Source organism: Cryptomeria japonica, chromosome 8 (genome assembly GCF_030272615.1).
Source record: "Cryptomeria japonica chromosome 8, Sugi_1.0, whole genome shotgun sequence".
In the NCBI taxonomy this organism is placed as follows: domain Eukaryota; kingdom Viridiplantae; phylum Streptophyta; class Pinopsida; order Cupressales; family Cupressaceae; genus Cryptomeria; species Cryptomeria japonica.
The window spans coordinates 25,585,238-25,609,991 of record NC_081412.1 but is presented as its reverse complement, the minus strand read 5'-3'; the positions used below and the strand labels follow the sequence as shown (position 1 = coordinate 25,609,991).

Below are 24,754 nucleotides of genomic sequence, written 5' to 3'. Positions count from 1 at the left end.
AACTACATTCGGTAAGTGTTGACGCTGAAGCCGCTGACAACATGCAACACAGGGAACACTAATTATTGCGGATAATCTACAGGTGCTCCATATAAACTCTCTTTGAAAGTCTGTACCATACTTTGAAAATTGAATAAAATATGAAGTGAAGTTTGGGGCTATGCGCGTCACATTGTTTAATTAAGTTCAGGGGCGTTTCAACTGTCAATAAGTAAAACTGTATCTTTGTACAAACTGCTCTTTGGAAACAGTCCATAGTAGGGAATTTTACAATGACCCATTGCTCTTGGAGTGTACCGTGAACCCGAAACACATTGCACTCTAGAGTGTTTGTCAAAGCGGCAATGGCACTTCCTATACAGACCAGTGTGGAAATTCTCCCTACACGATCTATGTTTTGTTTAGCATCCCCCATGCTTTGCTGACCATCTTCCTCATTCTCTTCTTCGTTGTCTGACACCACTCCAATGGCTAAGCATCGATGCCCTAGTCCCCACGGCTCCTTGCAAGTAAAGCAGAGTTTCCTTCTCCTGAGTTCCTACCTTGTGGCTTCATCTAATGATGGTTTCTTCAGGGATAGGGGTGTTTTGTCATGCAAGTAACTCTTGGAGGAAAAAGATGAGGTCGCCATGTCACGCGCCTTCGTAATCACTTCAGAAACTGTGTTGGGATTGAACCCTTTTACCCAACCCTTCAATGGTTCCATTAATCTGTCCATGATTAGAACCACCAATCTCCTCTCGTAGATATCTTGGAGGAAGAAGATGAGGTCGCCATGTCACGCGCCTTCTTAATTCCTTCATAGAGTGTGTTGGGATTGAACCCTTTTACCCAACCCTTCAGTGGTTCCATCAATTTGTCCATGATTAGAACCACCAATCTCCTCTCCGAAATATTTGTTACCAACACGAACTGTCTTTGGAATTCTGCAATGTAATAGTCCACAAGGCAGTTCCTTGAAGTTGCATTTTGGGTCCTTTCCATCAAAACAGTCTATAAGCCTCTCTGTGAATTTGGCATATGAAGTTATTTGATCATGGCCGAGGGTGACCATTCCATGATGCCAACATTCGTGAGCGACTCCTTCCAGGTGAAGTGTTGCAAATTTGATAGCTTCATCTTCAAGCATCGGGTTGAGCTGGAAGTAGGTATCTGCTTTTTGTACCCAAACTCGTACCAAGGTTGCTCTAATCCCCTCAAAGGATGACAAATTAATCTTACCAACCTTCCGTTTGATATCATAGTTGTAGTAGCCACAACTTCCACCCCCTGAGTATTTCATCCGTAATTCAACATAATCCTTGAAGGATATGTCTCCCTTGAAATTTGCATCCTTCCAATCTTGATTTAGTTGTTCTTGCAAATCCTGGAAAGTAGCCTCCTGCTCCCCGCGGGGTGCTTTCTTACCGATTTCACCATTTTGCCTAGAAAAGGGCTACAAGGAATGAGCCCCTATTAGGCTTCCAAAGTCCAGTTTTCTAGGGCTTGGACGAAAACGGTCCAAAAGGCCCTGCAACAAGGTTTGATATTCTTCAATGATACACCTATCCCCAAGTGATTTAGGTGGTTTTGGTTTCTCAAGCCACCGTACAATGCCCTAACCAAAAAATGAGGGTTTTGGAGGGTTTCTAGGCTTCCTAACTGGTAGTGACTAGTCAAGTTTGGAAAATGAGCATCAAATGGTCTTGTCATGTCTTTCCCTTGCATTGGCAAGTCTGTATGAACTTCATGGACCCCTCCAAAAGGTTAGATTGTGGTTTTGCATTCACCCCTGCACTTTACATTCCAAACTCACCCTGTCTCCTCTAGCCGGGTTGCTCCTGGACTCGCCTAGAACAAGGTGACAGTCACATCAATCTTCATCTCCAGAACTTGTCCCTGCATATGTACATTGTACAAGTGGTTGCCTTCCATGTCCCAACAGGTCGTGATGGTAGCACGAAAGGAGTTCATGGGGCAACCATTTTACACAAAAGTGTTATTTACAAGCCAAAACTGGTTGTTTGGTAGCACGAAAGGAGTTCATGGGGCAACCATTTTACACAAAAGTGTTATTTACAAGCCAAAACTGGTTGTTTGCAAACAAAGCAATGAAAACACTAATACAACCTAACTTCAAAGCTTGAAATGAAACTAATAACTCTGAAACACACCAAAGAAACTCAATCCATTACTAGATCAATGGATTCAATCCATTTGTATTCACAATATGAGCAAAATAAGCCAAAATGATGTCAAACAATCTGAAAATGAGTAGTTTCAGATTGTTGATTTTACAAAAACAAAACTCCAACCTTGGTAACCGTGCAAGAGAAGGTTTTTATAGTCTCCCCCACATGTGGAGGCATTCTAGGGCATTGGGCTATCCCTAACTCCATCGCTAAGCAATTTAGGACGAAAATTGTCATGACAACTTTCAAAAGTTGAACTTTGCACTTTTTGCACTTTTTGCATTTCTAATCTATGAAACCTATTCTAGGTCATTACTCATGACTTTTCAATTATTCCTAAGACTATTTTAATCCTCAAGAAGGTGAATTTCCTACTCAAACCACTACTCATGCACAAAATGCAAACCCAAGAAGAACTAACTCAATCTAGGCCTACATTTTACTCATCACACTCACTCTTGGACCCTCTTGGAGTCCTTATTCAATACCTGACTTGGCTAAGGTCAATACAAGCCAAAATTGAGAAAAACTAATAGCCTAAATCCTAGGTGCTCCTGCACCAGTAGGATCATGTGGTTCCCCAATTCTATCTGCAAAACGATACCTCCTTCTGGTGTACACCTGCATCCACTTCCCGACAGGCTGGCAAGATCACTAGCTCTGATACCACTGTAATGTTTCGGACCTGTACGGTGCCGAAGGGCTGATCTACCATACCGTGGAAGGGACACCCATACGGTGGTTGGGTGGTCGTACAGTGACTAGGAGTCACTTGTACGGTGTCAAGTGGTCATACGATCACTGGGATCACCCGTGTCTTGGGGGTCGTACGGTAACTAGGGTCACCCATACGGTGGCTTCTCTCCTTCCGCATGCCTTACACCTGCACACCCTTCCGTTGCATATTTGCCTTCGTCGATAATATAATTGCCAAAAAGTAATATAGTTCAAGCCGTGGAGATGGTGTATGGCGCTGGGATAGAGATTCCTACATGCAAGAGGAATTGATGAATGAACAATAGTTTTGAAGAAAGAATTACCACGGCAATAGAAAATAATAGTAGCACTTCAGATTGATAAAGACAGGTACTCCAGATTACAATAATGTTGAACTAAGAGCAGTGCAGAATAGGGTGGGGAATTACTCCCATCGAAACTGTGGATACCAAGTAGGGAGGATCTCTCACCTCCGAAATGGCTAACAACTGAACTCCAACTGGAATTCGCACAGACAAAGAAAATACCAAATTCACATACCTACAACAATGACTAACTCGGCCATATATATGGGCTCCAAGAAGTTTCCTAAAGGGTTACAAACGAGTGGACACCAAAAAAGTTTATAACTAGCTAATTAATAAAAGGAGCCTGAAATATATTATGAAGTACGGGGCCGTACAATAAATTATTTAAATTGACTATTTAATTATATCGGGGACATTACAGATATTCAGATCTGCAATAAGGTAGAAAAATCTTTCCTATCTCTAATATGGATCGTGTAGATTATACGATGATGATCTTTTGCTATATCAATGTAAATTATGCTTCAAATTACTTCTTGAAAGCTTATAGTTGCTCCTAATATGGTAATATTAGAATGTTGTAAGTCTTTCCTTTCTATTGCTTATAGCGGTAAAGCCAAGTGGCTGTTTCTGATTTAAAATCTGGAAGCATGCGATGGAGTCTTCAATGCTGCTTATAGTTGTTACAGATCTGACAATGTGAATTTGCTGAGGTCTGTGATCTGTCGACTCAAATTAATGATGCAGTTTGCTGTATCTGATTTGTCTTTAGAAATGTGCACCATGGTGGTGTTATTCCTGGTTACTATCTATAAGTAGACGAAACCGAATTTATGCCAAAGGTGAATGATCAACTGAGTGGTCCAATAAGGACTAACAGAAAATAAGAAACAATCCATCGTGCCCTGAATTGATGTTAGAAACTCCTTATACCATTATCTTCCTAAACGTCATGTCTTTTGGAATAGCCATTCCTTGAAGAGTCATGTCTTGTCATTAAAAGGTCATTGTTTGTTAACGTAGGAAGTTGTCTTAATAATTAATGATATCGCATTACTTCATTATACTAATGATACACACCTCTTAATAATTGGAAATCTTTACTTGAGCTTTCATTCCTTGTAATGTTTGATGTGAATGTTTGATTTCCATCGGCAGCAATCTCTAGTAGCTTGGTTACCACGATAGGCGATGATAATTGTTTACCGCTGCAACTGGTAAATTAAATATAGAAAATAACAATGTACATGAAAATGCATACCACCAAACACGGCAATAAAATATATCTTTATTCGCACATGCAATCATTACAGAGAAGAAGACCAAAGATGGTCGGCCAAGGATTACAACAGATCCGCCAATACCGTACCACCTTCCTTGGCGGTACACAATATATTTAAAGAGCCCGACGGTTGCCGAGAGGTACACAACTGTTAACCAACCGACACATAACTACCGATTCACACAACTATCAATTAATACAATGTCAAGTGACCAAAATTATCAAACATAACTAGATGCATTTTATGCCAACTACATTATCCCCCCCAGAATAAAAAAAGACAACAAGTTAACATCTACAACTGTCAACTAATACAATGTCAGGTGACCAAAATTATCAAACATAACTAGATGCATTTTATGCCAACTACATTATCCCCCCTACAATAAAAAAAGACAACAAGTTAACATCAACTAATATCTGGAAAGACTAGTGACACTAATGGCAAGAGTATAGGCAATGACTTGTCTTGGACAACCCCAACTTGTAGTGTACCTGCCAAATCAAATGGGGGTTTGGAGGCGACGCCCCCAACGGGGTCAAGGAGCAGCGCCCCTTGCGCAGGCCTGGGGGCAATGCCCCCCACAGGGTCAAGGGGCAGAGCCCCTTGTAGGGTCGAGGGGTAGCGCCCCTCGCAGGGTCCATGGCGCACATGATTTCCATGGCGAGGGGTAGCGCCCCTCGCAGGGTCAAGGAGCAGCGCCCCTTGCGCAAGCCTCGGGGCAATGCCCCCCGCAGGGTCAAGGGGCAGAGCCCCTTGTAGGGTCGAGGGGTAGCGCCCCTCGCAGGGTCCATGGCGCACATGATTTCCATTATTGTTTAAGATGCCACAAAGATCGTCAATGAAGCCAAAAAATCCAAATTTCACTCCCACCACTTGCTTTTGTTGTACTTCCCGTACGGCCTAACCACGTACGGATTGATACACATTGCGTACGGTTTGAAACCTAATACGTATGTCCAAATCTGTAAGATTTTGATGCTCTTTATGTATGGTTCCATACAACTTCACTTTTGCGCAATCCTCGTCGTGCCCAACCCTGTCGTCGTACGGAATTGTTCTCCCAATATGATCTCCGTACGAAAATTCTCTTGCAACACTTCTTATCGTACGGGTTCTGTAAGGAATTTTCCCTCGTGGACACTCATTGCCAATCCCGTACGGAAATTTCTCTACAACACCACTAGTCGTACGATTTCTATACGGAAGTTTTTCTGTGCTATGAACACTCGCTGCCATACAACCATCGTACAATTTTTTTTCTCTAGCATGATCATTTAATGTCGTAAAATCACCATACGGAGTTATTTCCGCAGCTTGATCACCTCTACCTACCTTAGGATCACTGTACAAACTTTTCCTTATGCCCTAATCACCATATGGACCTATTGTTTGTGCCCTTGTACGGAATTGGTATGGATTTTTGTTCCCTTCTGCACGAATTCCCTCTTGACAGTTTGATGTCCGTACGGTGATTCCCTCTTAGCCGCTTGATGTCCGTACGATAATAACTTCCTAACGGTTTGATGTGATGTTGTCTTGATCACTGATGTACGGAATGTCTCATGTCTGTACGATAACGTCTTGGTCTTTACTTACCTTCGTGTCTTCTTCCGTACGGATTCCTTCGTACAGTTTGAGCCTTGTTCCCTTCATCTAGCCCCTAACACCAACGTACGGTTTGTTTGTGTCGCTTTCCTGAATTTCGCCTCTGTACAGATTTGTGGTACGGAACACTTCTAACCCCAAATCTTTACTCCTTGTTCGAGTAGTATTTCGTAGGACGTACGGACCCTTTTGAGGTAAATGGAGTGCTTCCAAATTTCGTACGGATTTGTTGTATGGATGTATGGATGATGTGCTTTCAACTTGTACAGCCTTCTCTCATACAACCCCCCTATAGCATATAGATGATGTGCTTCATTAATCCTACAGCTTTATTTCTCCTTCTGATACGGCCTAACCCCATACAATTCCTTCGAGCCTATTGGCCTTTGCACTTCCTCAATTTAACCAATCTGTAGCACAATACAGTCGGAGTGGAAGACTTCGTAATCCTCCATCAACCAGTGAAATAATCCATTAAGAGAGCTCGTCTCATCCTCAGAACAATCTTCCAGTTCGAGCACCCCTTCATTGTTGGGTTTCATGCCTTTCCTCCCTACATTCATACCTAACTCTCCACCCTCGAACTCAGAGTTCTTCACTCACCGCCTGGTTCCTCAAGTCAATGACGTGCTTCTTCCCATCACTCTCAATCAAGAGTGCGTTTCGCTTCCAGTTATGATTTGCCTTGGCAGTAACCAACCATCCCTTCCCGAGGAGTGCATCATACACCTTCTTCTGTAACCGGATGACTACAAAGTCCAAGAATAAAATTTGTGTCTGAATCATTACTTGGTGTGCCATCAATGTTCCCAATGGCTAGATGTCGTGCTGGTGGGCACCTACCAAGTGCAAGCTTGGCGGCCAATGATTCAGCTTCCCCAAACATTTCCACATGTCTTCTAGTAGTACGTTTACTCACGAGCCTCGATCGACAATGGTGTTTGTCAACTTCTTCCCCATTATTTCCATCTCAACAACCACCAACTTCCTCATATGCCTTCTTCTATAACCGGATGACTACAAAGTCCAAGAAAAAAATTTGTGTCTGAATCATTACTTGTTGTGCCATCAATGTTCCCAATGGCTGGATGTCGTGCTAGTCGGCTCCTACCAAGTGCAAGCTTGGCGGCCAAAGATTCGGCTTCCCCAAACATTTCCACATGTCTTCTAGTAGCACGTTTACTCACGAGCCTCCATCGACAATGGTGTTTGTCAACTTCTTCCCCATTATTTCCATCTCAACGACCACCAGCTTCCTCTCGATGCTCACCGTCAGCAACATTGGATCACTGGACTCATTCCCTTCTAGTGATGGTTTTCCCGTCAGTTCCTCCTCGTGTGGCTTACATTGTTTCTGGATGACTATGTCGTCATTGACTGTATTGGCAATTGTCATTCTCAGTTGCGGCATAGTTTGAAGAAGGTCTGCCACCTTGATGGGTACGGTTGTTTGTAGCGACTGCCAGACTATTATCTTCTCTGACTCCCACAATGACATACCTGCAGTTCCATTGGAAGTTGCTCATTCCTTCACCAACAATTGTTCTACTTCGTCTTGTTCCTTTTCCGTACCAGAGCTTGAATACATAGCCTTCTTTGTTTGTGCTCTTGTGATTGCCAAAATTGTGTGTTCTTGTTCCTCCACGTCCAGCATATTAACACCCTTATGATTCGGGCAATCGGTGTCTTCATGGTCACCTGGTCCACACCGTTTGCACAATAATTGTATGTTGTCTTTCTTGTTATGGCAGTCTCTCGCAAAGTGTCCCCATTCACTACATTGTCGGCATTGTATGATAGGACGTCCTCTAGAGTCGTATTGTATTTTCTTTCGCCCTCGTTGATTTCCATAACCACTTGGCAATACATTTTGTGATTTCGATGGGCTGGACTCTCCCTGTGTGAAGAGTGCTTGTGTACTTCTCATCTTCAAATTGTACAAGCACTCCTTGATTGAATGCCCCAACACTTGGCAAATTTCACAAAACATATTTCTAGGACAATTACCTTTCATGTGCCCCTCCCAATTGTACTCAATACACCATAGTTCATTACCTTCTTCGCCAGTTCCTTTCTCAGCCTTCAATTCTTTCATCATTCTCAACATATCCCATTGAAAGGCTCGTACGGTTTTGGATTATTCGTCACTGCTACCTTCAGTGCTCTCATCATCATCGGTCTTCCTCTTCCCTCGGGAGGAGGTTTTATTTTCACTCTCGATGTCCATCACTCGATTGTACGCATCGGCGTATGAGGACGGAGGCACTACTTTCATCTTCTTGCACACTGAGGGTATCAATCCCTCCGTGAACCACCTCTTCTTCAACCCGCCAGCTGGCTGGTTTTCCATCTTGTTCAACCGATCTTTGAGCCTACTGTTGTAAATGCGTACACTCATTTTTCCTTTGCTTAGTATTATAGATTTCGGCCACGATCTCATTATCATCCCTCAAGAGTTTGAATTTCTCCTAGAACGCCCTCTTCAAATCACTCCATCTCGTCTTGTGGCGTCGAGGTCTATGTACCAGTCAATGGCGATCCCCCAAATGGTGGCGGGAAATGACTTCAACCAGTAGTCCCTGTCATCTTGGCCATTTGCCTCCCAAATGGTTATGCATGTTTTGCAATGCCATACCAAATCCTCCGACCCGTCTCCCGTCAACTTCGGCAGTTTCTGCTTCTCCTGGGTGTTCAACATTGTTTTCAGTCGGAAGGTACGTGTGTATTCGCGTTGTGTGCCGGACCAGGGTGGACAGTTTCGACCACTTCGTTTCGATGCTTTCCCTGCACTCTCGGCCACACAGGCATCCTCTACACGTCTACCTTCAGTGTTCCCAACACTTCAAGTACTTCCAGGTGTGTCGGACCTGAGTGAACTGTTCCGACCGCTACATTCTGGTGCTTTCCTTGCACTCTCAGACACACACGCGTCCTTTACACGTCCACCTCTAGCGTCCCAACACTCCGACTACTTCCAAGCTTCGACTAGTCTCTGTGCTCCCTCCGGCCAAGGGTCGGCGGATCACCTAATCGCTTGGTCTTGACCACCCTGTAGCCTCTTCTCACCTTTGATGGGATCTACGGACATGAATCACTCAAGGCTGACCCAATTTCTTTTAAGGCAACGACGCCAAAGTGTTTACCGCTGCAACTGGTAAATTAAATTTAGAAAATAACAATGTACATGACAATGCATACCAAACACGGCAGTAAAATATATCTTTATTCGCACATGCAATCATTACAAAGAAGAAGACTAGAGATGGTCGGCCAAGGATTACAACAAATCCGACAATACCATACTACCTTCCTTGGCGGTACACAATATATTTAAAGAACCCGACGATTACCGAGAGGTACACAACCATCAACCAACCGACACATAACTACCGAGAGTGACAACCACTTAATACAATTAATTAATACAATGTCAGGTGACCAAAATTATCAAACATAACCATATGCATTTTATGCCAACTACAATAATCACCGTAGAGATTGTTGATCAAAATGTTTGTCCTTCGTTATTGTTGCCAGGAATAATCATTATGTTATGTTGTCATATTATGTTTATATTGTCGTCGGTAATAATGACGGCGGTCAGTTAGTTCGTCGTCTCGAAGGGTAGTTGGACGCGACGGTTGGTCGCACACCTTCGGGTATTATATATTGCATACCTTCCCTTCGTGGTGGGATCATGTTAGTTGTATCAGATGTAATATGATAGCACTTGATGTACATGGATTGTTGAAGTAATACAGAGACTGATTATTTAATATATTTCCATTATGTTTTGTGCATTTACTTTCTGCATTTAATCGTTCACCCGAGAGAGCAAACATTTGGCATTGTTGCCTAGACATACTTGGGAAAGGAAGAAGCGGATGGTGTACGGACACGATGGGCCTACCCGTTGGTGAGATAAACCCAGAGGCCGACGACGCGCAAACAGAGCTCTACAACTGAGGGAATTAATAAAGGAGTGTTCTCGTTTTATGTGTTGTTATTTATGGAAATGTACGGCAATTAATGCCCAACCTATTAAACAAAGATAGAAATAAGAAAGCAGAAACGGACCAGTGGGAGACCGCACAGAAGGCCTTGATTCTCGAACAGCAAGTAGAACGTAGACGGAGGCTGAGGCAACTTGCCGAAGGACGACCTGCAGAAGGGTGGCCCGAAGGGAACCAAGGAGGTGTCACGGAGGGTGCAGAAGCCGAGGAAAATTTCTACGTGTCGCCAAAACACCATAGGGTGAGAAGCCACGAAGAGTTTTTGGAGGAAACAAGGCTACGAAGGAATCTGGTCGAAGAGACCCAGGATCAATTCAAGAACTTATCTCTTACGCCGCGTAGTGAGGACCACCGAAGGGAGCCAGCAGCGGACGCGGGTGAGAACGGAGGTGAGGGCAACCGCACGATAGTAGGTGCGTAGGAGCCGCAGACACACGGCAGACAAAACACCGTACCCCCAGGAAACACCACCGACGCGGGAGGGAGTGGCACAGGTGCACGACAAACACAGCCACCTTCAGGGACATGACCCCCATCAATGGCCAATAGGCAGAAGCTGCCGAAGTTCACCGGCGACGGGAAGGAAGATCTCGTCCACCATTGCCTCACGTGCAAAACCATATGGTCAGCAAACAGTGTTACCGACCAAGACGAATGGGTAACACAATTCCCAGCAACCTTAACGGGAGTAGCCATCGACTGGTACTCAGATATGGATAAGGCCAAAGTCGGCACATGGTCCGACCTGAAGGAGTTCGGGATAGAGTTCCGCCTCTTGAGAGACGACAACGAAATAGTCGCCGAAATCTATGGCACAAAGCAGACAAGAACGAGACTGTCCGAGCCTATAGTCAGCGGTTGAAGGAACTGCTGGGAAAAATGGAGAGTCAACCAGCGGATGGGTTGAAAAAGAGATGGTTCGTGGAGGGACTGAAACACTCCCTCCGGAAGAAGATGAAAATTGTTCCACCGACATCGTACGAAGACACATACAATAGAGCAATGGATCTTGAGAGCGAGACCAAGACATCCAAGAAGAAAAAGAAGAAGGATAGCTTGTCCGAGGATGATGACTCTTCCGAGGGAAGTAGCAGCGATGGCGAGTCCAGCAAAAAGGTGCAAGCCCTACAAAAGGACATGCTGAGGATGATGAAAGAGCTAAAGGTTATGAAGGGAGGTCCGAGCAAGACCGACGAAGGGGAGCTTTGGTGCACGGAATGTAAGACGGACGGCTACACAAAAGGCTCTTGCCCAAAGAAGGCCTATTGTGATATATGCCAGTTGATGGGGCATCCCACCAGGGAATGCCCCTACAACATGAAAACACGAAGCAAACAAGTATTGCTTATGCAGGAACAACCAACTACATCCGGCGGTACCGACAACTTCCAGGCGAACAACAATGCAACCTCAGGAGGCTACCAAGATAACCAGTGGGGAGGACGAAACAACAATAACAACAATAACAATACAAGGAGCCGGATCCAATATGACTCCAAAGCTCGACCGATGGTACAATGCAGAGCGTGCAGCCACTGGGGGCACTTCGCCCGAGACTGCCCGAAGGGAGAGGCCACACAATATTTGTGCAAATGGTGCGGACAGGGAGACCACGAAGACGACACCTGCCTAAAGTCCGGCATCAACTTGCTCAATGTCGAGGAAACCAAAGAAGAGGAAGTGTTGGCCGTAACCCGCGCCCAAGCTAGACACGCAAGGTGCCCAGACCCAGAGATGGAGAAGCAAAGGGTACGAGAAGCACAAGAAGAAATTGAGAAAGAGATACAAGAAAGGGCGAAGGCGAAGGGTACGGCGAGTACTTCCAGCCGACCGGAGGCAGAGGATGCTATACTAAATCAAATTTTAAAATTAAAACTGGAGGTGCCTGTGAAGGTACACGACCTCCTCCAGACGATGCCTCAATTACGAACGGCGTTGCTAAATAATCTCTCCCAACCACGCACCAATACCAACCACCGCACAGATGTTCCTAGGGGGCCTGCCATAGACCCCAGGTTGCTCGCAGTTAACACTGGAAGGAGCTCGGCCATTGTGGAGATAGGTATCCTTGGCACCATTCTAACCGATACCATCGTCGATGGTGGATCAAGAGTGAATGTTCTTCCAAAAGAAACCTGGCGGAAGCTGGGGAAGCCGACGCTGTGGCCATCTACATTCAATCTGCTGGGAGCAAATCAGCATGGAATCAAACCCATTGGGACATTGATGGGCCAGCAAGTTACCATCGGGACACAACCCTTCATACTTGACTTCGTGGTAATCCCACTAAAGAAAAAAGGGTATGATGCGATCTTAGGGAGAGGGTAGCTGGTGGCAGCCAAGGCCACCCACAACTAGAAGAAGAACACTCTATCTATGGAGAATGGAGGTAGGAAGTTTATCATAGACCTCGGGACATAGTCGGTTAGCGAGGAACTGGCATCATCTTCGGAATCGAAGGGTGAAGGAGAAGGCAACCTGAGGAACGCAGGACGAGGCTGCAGGGAGCCCAACGACGAAGGGATTCTCAAACTAGGAGAGTGCTCCGAGGATGAGACGGGGTCATTGAACAGGCTCTTCCACTGGCGGGTGGAGGATTACGAAATGTTCCAGAGCTACAGGCTCGAAGTAGAAGAACCAGCGCAAGTAACAGAGGAGGTGTACCTGCTAGAATACAAAGAATATTGGAAGAGAGACGCCCCAAACCTCGATGACGTAGATAATCCCGCGATCAATTGTGTCGGCAACGATTGGAACCCTGTGTGGAAGGCCGCAGCCTTCAAAATCTTTACTATTCTTCTTCTTCTTATGTACGGGAAGGAGACCGTGGTCCCTATAGAATTTGTGGTTCCAGGTCTTCGGATGGCCATTGAAAATAGACTTGCCACCAATGGGTCCAAATTGAAACCCTACCACGCGAAGCACGCAGGGGACCCGAGAGGACAGAAGGACACCCGAGAGCCCGAAGGGGGACTCGAGAGGCGGAGCAGGCGACTCAAGAGGCACAAGACCACAGCAGGAGACTCTCGGGCGAGGAAAACCGAGAAGGATGCAGGGCGATCCTAGAGGCATGGGACCCAAGCCGAAGACTCTCGACAATTAGATTATATAAAAATAAAAATAAAAAACCGTACGGATCCATACGGCTGGGAAACCTTAAAAAAAAAATTTAAAAAACGAAGATGCCACGGTGAGACCACTGGCAGTGGAACCACTGTGCGGTGGTGACACCAACAGTGGTGACACCGACGGTGGGACCACTGGCGGTGGAACCACCGTGCGGTGGATACACCGCACACGCAGCCGCACAAACACGCAGCCGCTCCGTTGTCGGTGGTCCACTATACGATTGAATTGCGTTGGGCGTTGCGGAAGGAGGACCGTACAGTGTGCACGGTTGACCATGTTGTTCGTACGCTGCCCCAGACCCCGCGGGGGCGCTGCCCCTCGACCCCGCTGGGGGCATTGCCCCCAGACCCCCAGTTTATTTTTGAGCCACAATACACTTTTTCCGTTGGCCGAAGGGCATCAGAGAAGGCACGGTAAGTGTTGGGTTGTCCCGTACTGTGAGAAAGAAGCCTGAAGCTAAGCATTGGCAGGGAAGCCATAAGCCATAGAGGGAGCCAGATTTGGAGGTTGCAAACAAACAGAGTCTGAGGGAAGGCATTGCAGGCACGCGAAATCGTACAGTACCAGGGAATTATTAAGTTCTGTTATTAGCCTTTGGGGAGTGTGATGGAGGATTTGAGGCATCTCCTCACCTTTGTGCCAGAGGGTTGTGGCCACCTCCAAGCATGAATGGTACGCTTTGAGGAACTCGGAGTATGTCTCGGCTAGACGAGAGGTTGCCTTGGTGGATGCAGAGAGGGCTCGGGAGGAGCTGACCATCAAGTTGGAGGTAGTACTAGCGTGAGACGTAGCCCAGCGTACCCAGGAGTTGGATGCCACGAGGGCAGCGCGGGTGGTTATCGAGGACAAATTGGCTAGGGAGACAGTATCATTTGAGTAGCAGTTGGTGGAGGCTAAGACTAAAAAGCGTATTTTGCAGACAAGTTTGGTTTAGGCACAGGAGGACTGTGATGTCAAAGGAAGCAATAATGGTGAAATCCGCACTTGAGCATCGGATGGTAGTAGCAAAGGGTTTTCACGCGAGGACGCAGCAAGTGTATAAGTTCCGGGCTCGACTAGCGTCAGTAGTTCCTGTCGTTCATCTCTATTTTGTATTAAGTCGTTCGGAGTCGACTTCTTTTCTTGGGGGGGATGATGTTGCCGGGAATAATCATTATGTTATGTTGTCATATTATGTTTATGTTGTCGTCGGTAATAATGACAACGGTCAGTTAGTTCGTCATCCCGAAGGGCAGTTGGACGCGACGGTTGGTCGCACCCCTTCGGGTATTATATATTGCATACCTTCCCTTCGTGGTGGGATCATGTTAGTTGTATCAGATGTAATATGATAGCACTTGATGTACATGGACTGTTGAATTAATACAGAGACTGATTATTTAATATATTTCCATTATGTTATGCGCATTTACTTTCTGCATTTAATCGTTCACCCGAGAGGGCAAACAGTTATTACTGCCTACCATATGTTATTGCTATTGTGATTGCTGGCTTGGTCGAATCGATCATAATCATGGCCGCTGCTTCCCTACATCTCTCCTACATCATCGCCGCCTGATCAGAGTCGTTGACTTGTACTGGACACATTGTAACCAATAACATTAATCGATGTTTGATACGAGTTTGGATGATGGCTAACATAATTCGCTGCCGTCTAAATACTCCACCGGCAATATTATAGACAATTTTCGTCACCTCTTCATGACCCACGACTTTGAACATAATCGACTAAGAATGCTAGATTGCATTTGTCGATACCCTCACTGTTCTTCTTCACCGATCTCTTAATGCTTTAATGCTTAACGTCAAGCTACACATTCGATTTCTGAGCTTGGACTGCTATAATCTTATTTCCTGACCCATCTTATTATAATTCCCGATATCCTTAAGTATTTTGGTGTTCATGTACTGATAATATGAAGTGATCTCACTTATTTGTTCCAATATATTCATTGCTATTTTATTTCATCATTGTCGATTTTCTTTGTAAGATGTCTTTATATATATCGTCTTGCCATCTCCAAAGCATCGACCTACACCTATGCTACTTCTGTTGCCTTGTTCCAAGTGTGAATTATATTATTTTGATTATTGAGTATGATTTTTTCCCAACACAAAACCATTAAATGATATCATTCTTCATAGTTTGTAGTGATCAAGGTTCCAATCTCTCTATGAATCGCTAGAGTAGATAACCATGGAGCTTTTAATCTCCTTAGAGTGCCCGATGTGGTCTTTAATCATAATTGTTGACTATACAATTAGTGCTCCTGAATGATGGACCATGCTAAGCATCACACTTGACCCGTCGATAATAATGGTCTTCCAATAGGCATTCACAATTTTGTCTCTTTTACAGACTTCACCAAGATTGCGGTGCTGGGTTGCCATGGTATAAGAGTGGGGACATTACATCTTCAACAAAGAGCATATCATACAGAGGAAAAACAGTGACCTTGGAATTCAGTCTATTCATGACAGACGTTCAAACATAGTCAAATGATCAAAAAACAGTCAAATAGCAGTGCCGTGGGTGCAACGAACAGCAAGAACAATGAATAGTGATGTCTCATTCATAAAGTCTTACCTAGGTGCACAGAGGGTTAAAAGACTTTATTACGGTAATAGCAGCCTCCATCGCCTAATGTCAGTGATTAGGTTTCAAGGAGTCTATTGCAGCCACATTCACAGTCTAGGCTCAAAACAGAGGGAAAGGAACAAATGACCCAGCACGTAGCATCATGACAGTGAGAAAATGGTTGTGACTGTACAGTGAGATGTCAAGAGTATCAAAAGAACAGTTCAATGAACCATTATCATGAAGATACAAACACAGTTCATGCAAAGGAAATGAAGTTACTGTCATGGAGCAGCCTAAGAACAGAATATGAGTCTCGATATGCCATTTCCAGACCTTAGTAGCCATACAAAAAGTGAGGAGAAGACTATTACAAAAGCAAGAACAAGTCTACTCACACCACAGCAACATCCAAAGATGCATAGCACAGTAAAAGTATCAGTTGCAGCAGTGAAGTATAGAGGTATCTATTATGAGCAGTGTGGATGAATTCATGCGAGCAGCTACAAAGATGAATGGCAATAAATCCAACAAAAGGGGACAGTTTTGGAGCTCATATTGGCCACTTGGGTGTGTTTTGAGTTGCCCAATGAATAATGATAAGGTTGGAGGAGAGTTTAAAGCTGATTGAAGACTATTTGAGGCATTTTTGAAAACCTTTTTGATAGAAAACTACCTCTATCCGCCCAAGCAGCAGTCGAGAGAAATAAGAACATAAAGAGCTATTTTAGGGGTAATGTGTGAGGTGGACAGCAAGAAGAGAGCATCTAGGAGCATATTGGTGTGTTGTCTAGTAGTGGAGCAAATATATGGCAGTTTGAAGACCTTTTCAGCCACTTCCAAGCATCTAGGGGCCAAGATTTAATGCCCAACTGATGGATCACTCAAACGGCCAGCTTGTTCTTCATTTATTTTATAGTTTGAGGCAGTTATGAAGGCTTTAATGGCTAATTTTCAGTTATATTCGACCGAGCAAGAGAGAGAAGACTTTTTAAGCTATCAAGGCAAGCCACATGTCACTCTCATTCAATTGCACATGATGCAATATGTTAAGCAATGTATTCTATAAATTTGGAGCTGTTAGGCCTTTAATGTTTTAGTTCTTGCCTTCATTTTTGCAAATCAATTGTAGCTTTTGAAGCTCTTTTAAGCAAAAATACTGTATTGTAAATAAAAAATCAGTCATTGTATGGCTGTAACGGCATATGTAAACACTTTTCCAAGCAAATCTGGAAGCATTTCAGCCTGAACTTCTTGTAGCAGCACCTTTTTAAGCAATAAAGTTTTTCAGTTTTCACCTTCTCAACACTGCCTCATTGTATGCAATAGGTGGAGTGATATATGTTTTATGTATTTGTTACAAATCTTCAAGCATTTGTCTCTTCTAAGCATCTTTAGGTAGAAAATATCAGGTTTTTATACAGGTTGTAAGTTGTGTTATGATGAAAACTGTCTTGATTGTGAAATTTATATCTTTTCCTTTCAAGAATTGTTTTAAAGGAGCCTTCTTGCAAAATGATTGTATAGATCAGAGTTCCGTGACTCGCGGCGAGTCACGCGAGTAACGCGAGTCAGCGGGCCAGGTGACCCCTATCGGGTCACGGTGACCCTGACCCGGGCTTGGACGGGTCAAGGGGCGTGACTCGCCTGACTCGCCGAGTCAAGGGGCGTGACTCGCCTGACTCGCCGAGTCCGAGGGTCGTGACCCAACCGTCCATGCAGCGCTTTTGGATGTGAGCACAACTGGAGCATGTTTGAGCACATCCACTCGAAGAGGCGAAATAGATTGTCTATGGAGAGGTTGAAAGATCTAGTCTTTGTTCATTACAACCTCCCTCAGGACCAGACAGATTTTGGATGCTGACTCCTCTCCGATCACTCTAGAGGAAGTCGACCCCGAGTCCGATTGGCTCACTGAGTCCACCGATCCAGTCTTCACTGATGAGGACCTTGAGTGGGTTGACCAAGCAGACAGAGAGGCTGCGGCTGTGGCTATGGCAGAGGAGGAGGATAGAGCACGATCAAGCACAACACCTTTGGCTACTCAGACTGGCACATCACAGGCAGAGACTATGGCTACTCAGTCATCCGGGACCTACCTTAGACGCCTTTCTAGGAGGCAGATAGACGAGGCTGAGCCATAGACTTGTTTTTGTTTACACTTTACAGTTACATATATGTTTGGGAACATTTGAAATCATGGATTTTATATACATTGGACAACATTTATAACTCTATATATCTATGTTTTCTAATTCCTTCAGCTACAATTTACATTTCTACGCATGTGATGGATGTATGTTTATGTATGTGATCAAATTAGCTTCTATTTGATGATGTTATAGTGTCTTTAAGCTTAATTCAATAATGGGTGTATGAAACAAGTTTTAAATCGTTAAAAATCTCTAAATTTCAAGGGTTTTCTTATTTTGCCAAGTCGTTGCTGAGTCACGAGCCGAGTCAGCCTTCCCGAGTCAGAGCCGAGTCCGAGTCTGGGAACTTTGGTATAGATGCATGAGAACACTTGAGTTGTGTTGAAGCAAATGAACCAACAAACATTGTGTGCCCAAAGCAACAATTTTTAAGTCTGAAAGGAAAATTATGTGCATCACCAAAGCTAGACTTAGGTTTCATTTCATAAGCATTTCTTCCCCTTTTCTCAGCAAAGTCAGTAGCTTACAATAGGTTTTAGGTGAAGCATCATAAGGAACCAGCCTTCTCTGGAGGTTGACCTCTACCTACAGCTTACCCATAGCCATAGAGGTCATCCCATGTTTCAAGAGATCGCTGAACCATAGTTTCAGCAGGGTGCAAATCTCATTGATAACAATAAGAATATGTCATAAATAAAAGGGCATATCGATCATATTAAAACCCTTCAGGGCTTTAATTAAAAAAACTCATGATTTAAGAGTGCTTATTCGTGGGTTTGCAAGTATTAGTCTTAAAACTATATAACAAGCATTGCAGTTTAACCTCCAAAATGCCCCAAGACAGTGCTCCAAACTGTTCTCAATAAATTGCATGTCTACATAAAAATTACCAGACTTACAGAGGAATTATTCTTTTTTCTACATGTCATACAAATAAACACAGATACATATATGCCTGTGTGTACTGGGTTTATTCTCACACAGCAACACAACAAAATGCATCAGCCCATGCATTCATAGTGAAACACAGAGATAAAGCATGTTCTTCTCTCATTTTACTATACAGTTCTTGACACATGCCTGCAAATGACAATGGAGTACTGGTTGGTTGCTTAAGAAGGTTATGATCCAACAAAAAAAAGAAAATCCCTCATTTACCTAAACAGTGCTATTCAACAAACTATTAAGATAAATGAATAAGGCTCAAAACCACAAAAAAAATGATTCGTGACTTTTAACATTTACCACTTGCTCAAGATAAGTTCTAACCTTAACTGCTACTTCCTGACCATCAGCCAATGTTGCATGATGCACTTGAGCAATTGAGGCTGCAGCTATTGGCTGTTCATCAAATGTAACAAATCTGAATACCAAAGGAAAAAGTGGCTAATTACTGAAACTTTGGCTGCTTCTAGGATAGAATCTAGAAAAGGTATCATACAACTCAGGCTACCAAAACAATATAAAGACATGGAATGTACGATTAGAGTGTGTATGAAGAACAATACTGAAATAAATTGATGTGCAATAACAATATTTAAAACAACATAATACAGAGGTCAATCCTTACACTGATTTCCTATACAAGAACACGTCATGAAAGCTTTCATCGATATTTTTTTAATCATATACTCTATTATATTTTGCAGAGTAGGCAAATTTCGATACAACAGTATTGAACCAAAGAAAGTTTGCCCTGCCTACTTTGATATTTGTAAGAAAGCCTTAGTTTCATTGTCAGTTCCTTCATGAGCCTTACACACATTACTTGTCAGTGCTTCCATGAGCCTGACACTCATTAATTGTCAGTGCCTCCAGAGCAACCCTAAGAACTAAGAGAACAATCAAGAAATAAAGACTCCTGGGAAGAGCAAATAACATTGAACACACAAGTTGAAGCCATATATAGCAAACCTCTATGAGGCAGGTTTATCCTTGAATGATTGAATTTAATGAACATCTTTATGTCTACTTGAAGAAGTTGGTGCCAACAGAGCATATAAGAAGCCTCATGCTCATATATCAGTTTAATATATTCCCACCATTTCTTATGCGCTTATGAAAATTTTGGTACTCTCTAAAAGGATTGCTATTCAAAGGAGGAAACCAAACAACTCCTATGAGGAAGATGGTTATGGAATACTTCATTGATACCTACAAACATACATAGTGGAGAAAAAATATATAATAAAACCATAGGATACCATAGTCTGTGATATAGAGAATTTTAGCTTTGGATAATGATAGCATAGGATCTCTTACCATATGCATGAGTATTAATAGAAAACATGATAAAAACCAAACTTGTATACAGAAAAAAGTCCTTGAAGTATATAAATTTAGGACTTCAACCACTCACCCTCCACAACTGCCCTTAAAATGTATATATTCCAATTCTTAAATAAATTTAATATGACACAACTATTAAAGTAAAAAGAAAAGTTACATATATAAAGGAGTCTCAAGCAGACAGATATAATGTGTCTTAACTTAGATGCCATTCACATAACCATTGTAAAAGCTATTTGTCAAAAGGGAATGAGCATTTTAGCTTTGGAAAATGATACAATCGGATCTCCTATCATATGCATGAGTATCAATAATGACCATAAAAATCAAACTCATACACAGAAAAAAGTCCTTGAGGTATGTAAATTTAGGACTTTGACCAACTCACCGTCCACAACTGTATTTAAAAATGTAGATATTCAAGAATGAATACTCAAATAAAATTAATGTAGCACAAATATTAAACTAAAGGTAAAGTTAAATATGTAAAGGAATCTCAAGCAGACAAATATAATGTGTCTTAACTTAGATGGTATTGTTCTGACATTTTCACATCGCCTCATTGCAAATGGGGACCCCCACTTTTTCGCTTTTTAGGTAGTTGTTTTGCTTAGTTTTCTTACCTTGGCAGTAGTTTCTTGGTTGTTAGCCTTTGCATGTGAGAGGGTTTGGTTTTGGTAGTCAGAAGAGAATGACTCTTAAGAGTGCAAATTTCATTTCTGGGGTCATTGAGTCAACTAGTGTTGTTTTGAGCCTAGGATCAATGATCAAGTGTCGAGATTAAGGATTGATGATGGAATTGCAAAATTCTGTCAATATTGCAAAACTTGCCAATGTCATCAAAGTTACGAAGTTGTCAAAAATGCAACAAAAGTTGCAAAAATGTTGTCAAGACAAATTGTTGAAATGCAAGTTCGAATTTGGAGTGGAAAATTTACAAGCGAATCTGTTAGGAATTGCAAGTATTACATACAGTCTTGCTTTACAATGTTGAGAAAAAGCATTAAAATTGTCAAAATGTGAAATGTTGTCAATATCTTGTCTACATTGTTGACTTGTTGTCAAATTGCTAGTGTTGGTGTAATGTCAAAGTTGTCAAGTTTTAATGTTGCATTTGAAAAATTAATTGAATAAACAATCAGATTACTTTATTCGGTTATAGACTCATTTAAATAGGTGATTCCAAGCAGTGATGTTTCTAAAAAGAAACAACTGCTTCTAAAAATAGAAGCAAAAATAGAAAACTAAATAAAGCAAAAATTACACTAATGACCACTAAAATACTAATTAAATAATAATTAAATATTCTAATACCCTCCCTTAATGGACATTCTATCAACAAACTACCCTACAGAAGACACTACAAGTCTTTTGATCACAAACACAAACAACACTCTGTTGCGGCGAAGGCCCTCCCTAGATTTGCAAAGTGTTAATGACCAAGAATACCAAAATCCATCCAACCTAATGTTGGGTAAAACAGAAACCTGAAACCACGATTTTAAGGAAAAATCGGCAAACCCTCCAAAACTGAAGATACAAATCATCATTTTTATGGAAAAAATGGTAAAAAACCTTGAAACGATTTTTGAGGATAATAATCGAACAAAACCCTGAAACATCGCACTGCAAGACCCAAAACATTGCATGGTAAAACACGAGACATCACACGGTAAAACATCAGACATCACGCGGTAGAAAATCAAACATCACGTGGCAAAACACAAGACATCACAAGGTAAAACCTTGATTTTTGAGGAAAAAATCAAGCAAAACCCTCCCATGATTTTTTATGGCGAAAAATCAGAAAACCCACAGACAATTTTTCAACAAAAAATCGTGAAAACCCTAAAAGTTGGATTTACAGATCATCATTTTTGTAAAAAATGGTAAAACCCCAAAAAATATTTTTAGTGGAAAAACCTATTAAAAACCATAAATAGTTTTTTAGGAGAAAATTATCAAAACCCAGAAATATTTTTTAAGCAAAAAAATATAAAACCCACAGATTAATTTTTTTTAGGACAAAAATTAATTAAAACCCAAAATCCGGGCCAAAAAAAACGTGAACTTGTCTTCTGAAAATCCACGGGCACAATGAATTTGAATCCGCAAGGCAAAAAAAAAAATCACGTCACCCGTGAAAGACCTAAAAGAATAAAAAACACCGCCAAAACACGAAAAATCACGAAAAAATAACCTCCACCGTTGGGAAAATTGCCGCCGAAAATATCCAAATTGTGCCAAAAAAAAACCGTGACACTGGAAGTAACATACGATGCCACGAAAAATGTTACATGGGTGTAGAAGATTGTCGCGATTTTGGAAGCCCGCCAAAATCGCGTCTCTTCAGAAAAAAAAACGACACGCAGGCACAAAAAAAAAATCATACAGTAAACCCAATCGAAAAATGCATGCGAACAAAACACGACTTCGGCGCCCAAAATCAACACGAACACACGTCGCTACCAAAATAAATCACAGAGGCCGCCACTGAAAATATTTCTAACAGAGCCCGCGAAAATCGCAGCTACAAACAAAAAGGGGCTAGAAAACTTCCAACGACAGATACAGAAGATCGCGCGAACAATCCGAAGTCACGACCCAAAAAACTCGCAAAATAAATCTGTGAAGCCCACAAAAAATCTGCGGCCAAAAAAAAAACTCCAAAACCCTGCACACAATTTTTCAAGCCCTCGACAAGTCACCAAAAAAACTTTTGAACCTACAAAATCTGCCTCAGACTGAAACCCAATAACTTTTTTATAAAAAAATTGATTAAAAAAAATTCTAGAAAGATATTCCAGGTAAAAGGCCTACAAATTCTTCATTAAAAATTCGCCAAATCTGGAAAAACCCCATCGACCTGCTCTGATACCATGAAAAATTAATTGAATAAACAATTGGATCACTTTATTTAGTTATAAAGTCGTTTAAATAGGCGATTACAACGGTGATGTTTCTAAAAAGAAACAACTGCTTCTAAAAATACAAGCCAAAGAAAACTAAATAAAGCAAAAATTACACTAATGACCATTAACATAATAAATAAATAATAATTAAATATTCTAATAGCATTTGTGTCTAAGTGATTGAGCAAATTAAGAATTTTTGCACTAAGGTAAATGTTGATCAATGCAAAACTTTCAAAAACTCCACCAATGAAGAATCACAAAGTGCATATTTGATCCTAAGTCCACCTTGAGGCATACTAGAAATGTAAAAGTGCAACAAGGACCGACCTTGACAAACTTCGCAAAACCTCATTAAAGTCCAACCTTATAAAATGTTGATCTTCAACAAAGTTTGCCACTCAAGCAACAAATTATAAAACTCTAACAAAGTTTGCCAGCCTTGTGAAGGATTGCAAAACTTCCCAAAACTCCAATTAGGAATTGTGCACAATTTGTCAAAACTTTGCCTTTCATTTGTGAAAGAGTGTGAAGCTTGGATGAAGTCCGCTACCTTGGAGTGGAGAATGTAGAACTTGCATAAAGTCCACCCTCACTTAGAGATTGCAAATCTTTCACAAACTCTGATCAGCAAGGGAGAATGCAAAACCTGAGCAAACTCTGACATCGTCTTGAACAAGTATAAAACTAATTGAAACTCCAATTCAGAAGTGCAAAACGTAATCAAAGTCCAATCAAGAGGAGAATGTAAAATCCTTCAAACCCCGATTAGGCATAATGTTTTGCAAAATCCGAAATTGCAAATTTTGGTAAAACTCTGAACTCCAATTGCAAACTTGTTTCAAACTCCAATCAAGTCAATAATGCAAAACCTTTGTGGGTGACTCAAAATGTTAAACTTAAGCAAAATCTGCCATGTGCAAGACAATAAAATGTTGAATCCTCACAAAGCCTGACCTTGACACAATGCAAAACTCTATAAAAGTCCGACCTTGCAAAGTGCAAAACTCTTTCAAACTCCGACATTCCCAAGTGAAGGAATGCAAAACTTATGCAAACTCCAATCATGAAGATTGTTGAACTCAAAAAAACTCTAACATGAAGAATCAACATTAATGCAAAACATGAGCAAAGTCTGATTAGTATTAATGCTGAACATCAACAAACTCCGATCTGAAGATGTGGAAATCTTACAAAGTCCAACCTCATAAGAGTGTGGAAAAAACGTAGAATGTTAAATTGAATGAAAGTTCGCTGATGAAAAATGTTGAATTGATGTAAATTCCACCAAGATCAGAAGCAGAGCAATTAATATTAAATGCAATGGGAAATGTGTTAAATGAAGTGCGCTCAGCCCTAGTTATATATCCTTTTAATGGTGAAAACAAAGAGGGCCAACTTGACCAAGAGGTGGGGATTTGTCATTTAAAAAAGCTAAATTAGATCTAGCCAACCTGATTACAATTAGATGTTTTTGAGGGGAAATAAAAGAGTAATAAACCCTTGGCCGACCCCTTATCTAAAGTGAGTTGTTTGTAAGCGCGTATAAAGGAGAGACTGTGTAATGTCCCCTTTTTAGCTTGTTCCTATTTT

At 42.0% G+C, this 24,754-nt stretch overlaps 1 protein-coding gene across 2 annotated transcripts in view; it reads right to left on the bottom strand.

Annotated features, from left to right (window-relative positions):
* LOC131857287 (uncharacterized) overlaps positions 1-24,754 on the bottom strand; it is a 116,734-nt gene that overhangs the window by 36,129 nt on the left and 55,851 nt on the right. The window contains exon 4 of one of the 2 annotated variants that reach the window (XM_059209561.1): positions 19,230-19,301. In XM_059209561.1, the coding sequence (XP_059065544.1) occupies positions 19,230-19,301 (72 nt within the window). Of the gene's footprint in view, positions 1-19,229; positions 19,324-24,754 lie in introns of both variants that reach the window. The other variant, XM_059209560.1, reaches the window with a different exon arrangement.